At 39.1% G+C, this 10,098-nt stretch overlaps 1 protein-coding gene across 2 annotated transcripts in view; it reads left to right on the forward strand.

The window, feature by feature from the left end:
• sort1a (sortilin 1a) overlaps positions 1-9,838 on the forward strand; it is a 34,153-nt gene extending 24,315 nt beyond the window's left edge. For both annotated transcript variants that reach the window (XM_053484520.1, XM_053484521.1), the window contains exons 14-20: positions 801-991; positions 6,412-6,601; positions 6,890-7,006; positions 7,147-7,255; positions 7,352-7,464; positions 7,549-7,669; positions 7,771-9,838. In XM_053484520.1, coding sequence (XP_053340495.1) covers positions 801-991; positions 6,412-6,601; positions 6,890-7,006; positions 7,147-7,255; positions 7,352-7,464; positions 7,549-7,669; positions 7,771-7,791 — 862 coding nt within the window. In that variant the 3' untranslated portion in view covers positions 7,792-9,838. The remainder of the gene's footprint in view (positions 1-800; positions 992-6,411; positions 6,602-6,889; positions 7,007-7,146; positions 7,256-7,351; positions 7,465-7,548; positions 7,670-7,770) is intronic.
• The last annotated feature ends 260 nt before the right edge of the window (positions 9,839-10,098 follow it).

The following is a 10,098-nucleotide window of genomic DNA, read 5'->3' on the forward strand; positions in this document are numbered from 1 at the left end:
CATATCTGTTAAGTCTGTCTGTCTGTGCGAGTTGAAAAGATGTGTTTCTCTGTGCACAAGTTCAGTACTAACTCAGGAGGTGGCTTTGTAATGATTTTTATTATTTTTTGGAGATTGTTATGGCACAAAAAAAGTTCACAATTTTTCTTTATTATAATAATAGCTGTTGTTGTTGTTGTTATTATTATTTGTGCATTATTGCTAAAATGTCCTTATTTTCCTTGACTAAAACTGATCTTAATGGGCTAAAATGAGTCAATATTACATGAATATTGCATTCTAAGTTACCTGCATCATTATTAAAAAAAATAATTATGGAGATCACATTTATGGGTGTTGACACTGAATTTAGTGTGTATCGGTGTTCAAACTGTATGAGTTCTGGCTCATGATAATGAAAAAAAAAATTAAGTTAAGCTTTAACCTTTAGCCTATTAACCTTTTGAACTATAAACTTGACTCAGCACATTATCCTGCACAATTCTGCACATTGTCTTGTTCATGACTGGACATATATATATTTTTTATTCTATTTTCTTATTTATTTATTTTCAATTTTCTATTATTATTTGTACATAATATAATTTTTTTAGATTTTACATTATTTGTAAAATCTTAAAAAAAAATCTTATTTCATACTTTATATCCTTATTTAAAACTCTTCTTTGTTCTATCCAGCAGTATAAGCATTTCACTCATAATAAATTTATACCTTTTTTCCCATTTTATTCTGTTCTCTGAACTAAGCTCTAAGCCTGTTTTGTTTAACAAAAAATTTTTTCCTGCCTTTTTACCCTCAGGTTCTCCACAGACGAGGGCCAGTGCTGGCATGTATATAACTTCACGGACACGCCCCTGTACTTCACGGGCCTGGCGGCGGAGCCCGGAGCTCGGTCCCTGAGCCTCAGCCTGTGGGGTTTCAGACAGCCGGTGTTCAGCCAGCACTTAGTGTCCATCACTATAGATTTCCACCAGCTGCTCTCCCGAGACTGTGAGTGTCTAAAAGTGTGTGTGTGTATAGACTGTATACGTGTGTGTGTGTGTAAGACTTGCTTACATTGTCTTTGCAGGACTGCTGAAGAACGGTTCACATACCGATTTGTATAAATACTTGCATAATACTATAATAATGTTCTACATTCATGTCTGACCCTGACATCACCATGTCCTTATTAAGTGTTTTTATCCCATCTCCAGCCATAGAGGAGGCCAGTAGTGTGTCAGGTTCAAAACCGGGGGAGTTTTGAGTTGTGTGTTTGTGTGTGTGTGCTCGACTGAAGATTTCTCAAATATTTAGAGCCTGTGATTAATCTCACAAAAACGCCGCTTTGCAGTCTAGTGTGTCTGTGTTTATAGTATTTCTAAATGCTTTCAATTCCTCACTCGTCCTCGATACGCTCTCTGTCTCTCCCTTTTCCCCCATTTTATTTTATAAAATAAGAAATGCGCTCACATAACATGGAAGTGACTACAAACATAAGAATGGGTGGAGACAGGAATGCAGAAATACAGTCCTGTATTATTAGATGAAATTATTGAAGCATATGAACCTGTAGATCTATAGAGGAGGGGGGGGGGACAGGTGTAAAACCATAAACATGGTTAAAAACAACTCACACTAGATTATACTGATTTTCTATAAAAAATGTAAAAAACTGACCGGAACAAAAAAATTCTTTTAAAGAGCTTTGTATATCTCGGTGGCTTTTCAGATCATCACATGATCACTGTAGCGTTAATGTTGTTTGGTAATGCAGAGCACAAGTCATACTGGTGTTTTAAGTTCAACTGGTTTAAGATCAAGATCTCTGTTTAAAATTCAGCATATTTTGGGAGAAATAAAGGAAGGGAGCTCATCGTGGGAGGTTTGGGAAAGCACAAATAAAAATGTTTTGTCAGCCAAAAATTTTTTTATAAAATATATATTCAGTAGTTAAAGATAGAAATCCTGAAAAATTAAGTACTTACTAAGAACGACAAGGGCAGAGGAAGTCGTTAGAAGCAAAGGCAAAAAAAAAACGGCACTAGGCTTTGATCTTCACGAACAGGCCGAGTCTTTAATCTCAAAGACACACTGTTGGCTTTATCCTGTAACAGAAAAATCAGACGTCACAATCAGATGCTGTTGTACCGAATGTGTCCTGATGAAATCGCAAGACCATTTAAAATATGAATATCTGAGTACCTATGTGTACTTGGCCAGGGGTCGACAACGCGCTGCTCCGGCGCCGCATGTGGCTCTTTTATTTCCCTGCTGCAGCTCCCTGTGGCTTTGGAAAATAAATAACGAGTGTGTAATTGAAATTTCTTTCATGTTAGTTCGTTAGAATTACATTAAAAAAAAAAACTAAGTTTGAAGATTACGGTGATTTTGTAACATTAAAATAGAACATGTTTTATTTTTCGTCACTCAAAATATCCATCATGTGTGACACCCGCTGGCGAGCGACTTATTGAACTTTTCAAGCCCAGAGCTACGTTCCATTCCGAAGTTTACATCACAGGGTGCTCCCTACTCCCTGCTCCGTTCGCAGTGAATGTCGGTGAAGGGAACTTCCTTCGACAAAACTCCTAACGTCACTTCCTCCGTATTATTAGTCATAATAATAATTGAGTAAAGTTTTTTTTTTTTTTTACAGATTACTAGCCTATATCATATGAATAACTTTTTTCATGTAGTTAAAGTTAAAATTATTGTCATATTAATATGACGTCGCTGATAATAATTATAATAAATATATTAATCTTTTTTCAAGCTCTGATTTTATTTTTTGGTTGATTACTGACTGCACACTCCAGTACACGCGATAAAAGGATGACAGCAGAGAAAATTTTTGTTTTGCTGCAGGTGGATAATTTAAGTTCTGCTTTTTCTTTTACAAAATACAGTACGAGGAGAGCGCATAGACATTGAATATTTTATTTGAAAACAACCTTCAACCTACTGTCTTTAAAAATTTTATTGTTGCAAGCAGAAATAAGATTTTAGTTTCTTTGTAGAAATTCACTGATTTCAGAAATGCAACACAATATAGTTTTTTATGCATAGCATAAAGGTAAAAAAATATACAGAGATATGCAGATTTTTTATTTTTAGATGACTCCCAGTGTTTTTCTGTGGAAATCTGGTCCAAAATGGCTCTTTTAAGTGTTTAAGGTTGCCAACCCCTGTACCCCTGTCCTAGGCAAACGAAATTATATATGCTTCATGTTGAAAAATATAAGATTTATTTATCAAAATTCCAACAACGTATTCAAACGGTCCTTTCACATAGGCTACGTTTACACTGTCGGGTAAATGTGACCCAATTCCAATTTTCTTTCTCATATGTGACACATATCCGATATGTTCTATGTCCGTGTAAACTGGAAAAAAACGCATGCATTCCGATATTTCGAGATCGGTTTCAGGCCTCCTTAATATGTGGAAATAAATCAGATATGTGCTAGTGTGATTGTCGTGTAAACAGACAGATTGGATTTTCTGGGGCATTACGGTCTGTACGTCATTTAAACTGCAAGTTCTTCGCGGTTTAATGATGTAATTTTTTTTTTTTTTTTTTTTTTTGGATTTTTTTCCAATTTTCTCCCCTAATTTAGCCAATTCCTCCCCTTTACTAGGGGGCTCCCACATTAAGGCTACTACTACCACTCAGCCGGGAGGGCCAAAGACTATCACGTGTTTCCTTCGAACCACGTGACGTCAGCCGACCGCATCTTTTCGAACTGCTTGCTCACGCACCATTGGGGGGGAGTAACACACTCGGAGGAAAGCGCTAGCCGCTCCTTCCGCGTGCGCGAGCTCACAGATGCCCCTGAGTGATTGTAGAGCTGTAATTATTGTGGGAGCGCGAGTACCTCTCATCCCTCCCCCCTGAGGGAGCTCGGCCAATCAGCTTTCTCTAGACCTCCAGCTGTGAGAGGAAAACAGCATCACCCGCTAATGACGTAATGTTATTCTCCGGTGGAGGCGCGTGTGGAATTATAACATCGCAGGTGACATGAAAAGGAAAAGCATTTATCGCAGAGCGTCAAGCATACTTCACCTTCGTCTACCTTGGCTAGTGTGTAGCGCAAGAACCTCCCTTTAAGTATGGGCAATGTTTCAGATGGCATGTCAAGTGTAAACACGTGTATCAGATATGAGTCATAGTTGAAAAAACGTGTAAACAGATGGTCAAAAAAATCAGATATAGGCAACAAATTAGAATTGGGCATCGAGATCTGCAGTGTAATTGTAGCCATAGACCCATAATAATAAAAAAAATTGCAAGGTGTCAAGTGAGGTGAGCGGGATGGCCCATATTAACAGCACACCTTATCCATCTCTTGTTAAAGATGTCTTTTTTTCTTTTTTTTTTAACACTCTATATATAATCAACTCGTACAATTGCGCTGTCTCTGATCCACAATGACCTACAGAAGGAGCTCCAGAAACAGTGGACATCGAACTCCAAGAATTAGCTACTGCGGTGCAGCGGTTATCCACTGAGCTTGTATCATTATATGGGCAGGTTGGAAAGGACGTTTTCAAAATGCAGCGGTGGATCAGACACATCCCCACCACATGTCTGCAGGGCAGTTGTGCAGTTTAGCTAGTGAACTTTGTTGTTTAAGAGGGAAGACATTCAGGGATCATTAGTGAGTGGACTGCAGGACATGCATAGTCCTTTATCAGCCTATGCAGTAATGATGTAATGAGCTTCCTTAACTAGGAGGAGGAGATTTTCAAGCACTCACCAGTGTATTAAGGACCGTCCTCCTTGTGCGAGTGGACTGGAGCAAATGCAGAAATTTTATTGCAGGACAATGGGAATGGAAAGTTGTCTCGGTCAACTCTGTCCTGCCCCAGCTGTCTCACGGATGGAGGACAATATCTGGAAACGGTTTAACCGCCTCCATTCTGTGGAACAAACTCGCAGCCCTCGGGGGACCAGGAACACTAATCAAAGAGATTCAGAGGACGATAGCTGACGTCTTGTAAAAATAAACTGCACTAGATACAAAGCCCCTGTCGTACAGTATATCTACTAATACAAGTTGGAGGTTCGGGCCTGATCGAAATCAACTGCTTTTTACCTGCAGACAGCACAGGGACGGCTCTCCTGCGAAGAGTACAGGGCTTGGGACGCGACAAGCTCTTATTTACTCTGAACTTGTATGAGATTGTTGCATCAAGGACAACTTGATTCAAGGAGCCCTTCTTGTATCGAGGGGCCCGCTGATTCCATCGAGAATCCTGACATTGTAGACTGATTTCTGGTGCTGGGCTTTACAAATCTTTACAAAGCAGGGGACGCTCAGGGAGCTGAACCTAGGACTGTCTCTGGGGTTTAGGGAGGCTCTAGAGCAGAGAGTTGGAGGATACGGGCAATGCTTCCTTTATAGTGATTTATCAGCCTATGCAGTAATGATGTAATGAGCTTCTTTTACAAGGAGGAGGACATTTTCAAGCGCTCACCAGTGTATTAAGGACCGTCCTCCTTGTGCGATTGGACTGGAGCCAATGCAGACATTTTATTGCAGGACAATAGGAATGGAAAGTTGTCTCAGTTGACTGTTGTCTGATCAAAATCTCTTGCTTTTTACCTGCAGACAGCACAGGGACGGCTCTCCTGCGAAGAGTACAGAGCTTGGGACGTGACAAGCATTTATTTACTCTGAACTTGTATCGAGGACAACTTGATTTGAGGAGCCCTCCTTGTATCAAGGAGCCCGCTGATTCCATCGAGAATCCTGACATTGTAGAGTGATTTCCGGTGCTCAGGCTTGGAGGATGGTGAACCTTGGAAATCTAGTCGCATTATCTGCAGCAGGGGACGCTCAGGGAGCTGAACCTAGGACTGTCTCTGGGGTTTAGGGGAGGCTCTAGAGTAGAGAGTTGGAGAAAACGGGCAATGCTTTCTCTCTCCCTTTCTATTGCTGCAGCAGTTGAATAATCTGAATAGAAATGAAATGTACTTAATTTCAGGACGCCACAACTAACAGATAAAAAAAAAAAAGTCCTCCAGAGAGGTTCCATACACGGCCATCAGAACTTCCTGGCTGGTGTGAAGGAGTCGAGATGTTCGGATTGCCTGATGCAGGGGGTAATGTTTACCACGCTGGGAGCTTGGAGAGAGACGTTTTTGGTCAAATATTGACAGAGAACTTGTAAATTCTTGGCCTCAAATAAATCCTCTGCACAAAAGTGATCCATAAGGAGCCTGTTTGGCTGACGCACTAAAAATAAACTAAAAATTAACAAAATGAAACAGTGGAACACACTAATCCCCCAACTAAAAATCATTTAAACGCCATACTTGGAATTCAGTTTGCTTTCTCTCTCATGCTCAATCTCTCACATGCCTGACCTCTCTCTCTCTCTCTCTCTCTCTCTCTCTCTCTCTCTCACTCTGTCTCCCCCTGCAGGTGGAGAGGAGGATTACGTGCAGTGGCTCGCCCACTCTGATAACACCAGCAACCCTGACGACGGCTGTCTGCTGGGATATAAGGAGAAATATTTACGGCTACGCAAGGGATCGGTGTGCCGGAACGGGAAGGATTTCGTCGTCACCAAGCAGCCCACGCCATGTACCTGCACTCTGGAAGACTTCCAGTGGTGAGGATCCAGTGGTGATGAAGTTAAGAAACAGTTTGCGAGTCATAAGGAATAAAGAAGCTAACTATTATAATTTGACCGTTGTGGAATAACATTTTTTTCAACATTAAATTACAAGAAGTGTTAGAACTCACCAGGGTCTTATTAAATAATTAAATTGGATGATAAAATGGATTTAGAAACAAGTTTTTATTTATTTACAGAAGAAATGCATGAACGTCTCACTCATGTTGAGTTGCGTCTGGTGTGTATAATGCTTTTCTCTCTTTCTCTTTCCCTGTCCTGCAGCGATTTTGGGTATTACCGTGCCATGAACAGCTTAGAGTGTGTGGAACAGCCGGAGCTGAAGGGCCACTCGCTCGAGTTTTGTCTGCACAGCCGGAAAGAGCAGCTCCAAACTAGCGGGTACTACAGAGTCGATTGTTTATTATTAATATGATTATTAGATCAGAAAGCATTTAGTGTCTTAGTAATGTGTTTTTAACATCATTGTGTACTTTTCTTCTAACCCCTGTATTTTATTTAATTATTTATTTTTTGTACAGCTACAGGAAGATCCCAGGAGACAGGTGTGAGGGCGGCGTCCAGCCAAAGAGGAAGCTGATCGACCTGAGCAAGAAGTGTGTCAGTAACTTGATGAGCATGGAGCTTCTGGTGAGCGATACGTACACGTTCAATGCTGATTAGCGTATACTGGAATGTGGACACAAATCAAAGCCATGATGAGCTTATTTGAAGTCTGTCTATCAGTCAGAGTCTCTGTCGGGAAGCGTGGCTCCTGTAGTGTCCGTCATCATCCTGGTTCTGCTCGCCTGTGGCGTGGCTGGCGTCCTGCTCGTCAAGAAGTATGTGTGTGGAGGAAGGTACGAGCTAATTGAGCCATGTAAAGTCGACGGTTGAGATCTATTATTAGTGTGAAATTTATAAACCATGAATGTATACATTAGGTTCCTGGTGCATCGTTATTCCGAGATGCAGAGGCACGTGGAGGCTAATGTCATTGAAGGCGTGGACGACGTGGACACTACAGAGCCAGAAAAGACACACTACAACGACGACTCGGACGAGGTATCAATGCCGGCGCGGACTCTGTCCTGTTTATCCTAACACACTGTTGTGTTTTCTATATAGTTATTCTGTAAATATATAATTTTTTTGTCTCTCTGTAGGACCTTCTGGCCGAAAATTAATTCTCAGGGCGAGTCAGAAAGACGACTAGTGAGCAGCCTGGATGCATTGCAGTGCCCTCTAGAGGCTTGTGTGTGTATGTGTACGTGTCTCTGTCGATTATTCACGTGTCTTGGTTAATTCCTGGCAGGTAAATGTTAAACCCAGTGTGGGGACGATGACCTGAACCAGATTACCGGGACGGGGAAATGTAGGAGTTTTATAAATTAAGTTGTTCCAGCCACTGGACACGAGGCAATTATGATGACGGTTTAATTTCTTTTTTTTCCACCTCATTACAAATTTTTTTTTTTTTTCGGCAGATAACTGGTTGTTTGCTAGTGACTTTTATTTTTTTTTTAAAGAAATGTTCATTAGTTTAAGACTTAACAACTGGATTTTTTTTTACAATTACCATCTTCAGTAATGATGCCTTTTAAATAGATAAATTGAAAATTCACTATATAAGATTTTTTTTCCTTCTTTAAAAAAGTAGGATTTAAAAATTGGTACTAACATTAGATCACATAGCCACTTTATCATTGATCAAACTGTTGTGATTACAACATTTATTATCAACTAATTATTATTTTTTAAATTCCCTGTCCTGAGGGGGAAATTTTTTTTTCTTTTTTTCTTCCTTCTCGTAAAAGGACTGAACAAATCATTCACGGGTGAACTTTTTCTTATGCAACCACCTACAGACTTCAAATTATAAATTAGTTTGGTTTAACCAAGCTTTTTTTTTTTTTTTTAATTTCTTCTCAATGTAGGAAAAAATAAAATACAAATTTTTACATTTGTTAGGGAGTGAGGCAAAAAACTAAAAAATCAAATTAAAAAACTCTGCTTTGACTATCATTGGAACTGATAAAAGATTAACAGGAACGTTGACGTAGACACACCAGTGCCATTATTATTTTTTTTAAATACAAATTAATTAAATATTTGTACGTGTACACATTCAGCCTGAGTAATTAAAAGCAGTATTATAAAGCAATAACAGTTCACTAAGCTAAAGTCCAAGGAGTGTATTCATGTTTTGTACAGACTAGTGGATATGTTACGTAACGATTGTGATAATCTGTCTTAATTTTAAGTCTATAAATTGCTTGAAGCTCTCTCCTTGTTACTTCCTTGGACGAGGATACTTTCACACCTGCACTGTGGGTTATTACTGAGCTCATTGTTATGTAAAATAAGCTAAAATCTTTCTAAGCCGTTGTGCACTGGCAGAAAAAAAAATCTGATGGCGTAGTATGGGATTTATTTTAATTTTTTTTGCATGATTTTATAGTAAAGTGATTTTCTCTAAGCAATTTATTAAGTGAATAATTAGCAGGGTTTATACCTTGTGTTTTTACTGCACAAAATAGAAATATAATTAGTCATTATAGCAATAATTAATCTTAACGATTTTGTCTGATCATAACTCCGACACGACGTTGTGTCCTGACAGTATTGCGAAGCGATACAGTGCGTATTTTGCTCAGTAAAGGGTCTCTCTTGTTTCAGATTTTATTTTAGTCAGGAAAAAAAAAAAAAAAAAAGCTTACAGGCCAGTCAGAGCGATAGACTCGAGTGCACAGGTTCGTCAAGAGGGCATCGGTCCGATTTATGATGTGAACACAGTATGGTTTATAGTACTCGTTTTTTTTTTGTTTTTTTTTTTTTCTTAAAGTACATGTCTCAGGGGCCCGCGGTGTTCACCTTCAGCTTTGAAATGTGATGAGAAGAAAAGCGAAAAGACACGAGTGAGTATCAGTGAGTGCGATTGCTGAACGGATCTGTCATTATTCAGTATTTTAGTGCTACTGGAGTAACTGGGAGAATTTACAGCATCTGTTTATGAATGTACAGGAAATAGACACAGCGTTTTAATTCCAGTGCTGTAAATAAAATATGTACAGATAAGCTACTGTTCATAACTACACTTCCCTAAAGACTTCTCAATCCAAGTCTTGGAAACCTAACAACAAATGTAAAGCCTTGATTGAGGAAACTTTCATTGTCCTTATTGGTTGTTATTTTTTTGGTTTTTCAATCAGAATAAAGAATTTTAAATACTTATACTGTTGCGTGTCTTTTTTTTTTTTTGCTGTGCGAGTGTAGAGCATGTAGAGATGTTTAACAAACTCAAGGCTTAGTTGAGTTTATAGTAGATTAAGACTAGAAAGACTAGATTAGACTTAGAAACATTAAGTTTAATCAAAGACACAATATTTGCAGTGTTAATCTTTCTTTTTCAAAACCTCCAGCAATTTACCCTGACATGCTTTCAATTAACTTCTGTTCCACATCTTGACTGATGGCAGCCCATTCGTACATGA

The sequence above is a fragment of the Clarias gariepinus genome, chromosome 23, assembly GCF_024256425.1.
Source record: "Clarias gariepinus isolate MV-2021 ecotype Netherlands chromosome 23, CGAR_prim_01v2, whole genome shotgun sequence".
Lineage (NCBI taxonomy): Eukaryota > Metazoa > Chordata > Actinopteri > Siluriformes > Clariidae > Clarias > Clarias gariepinus.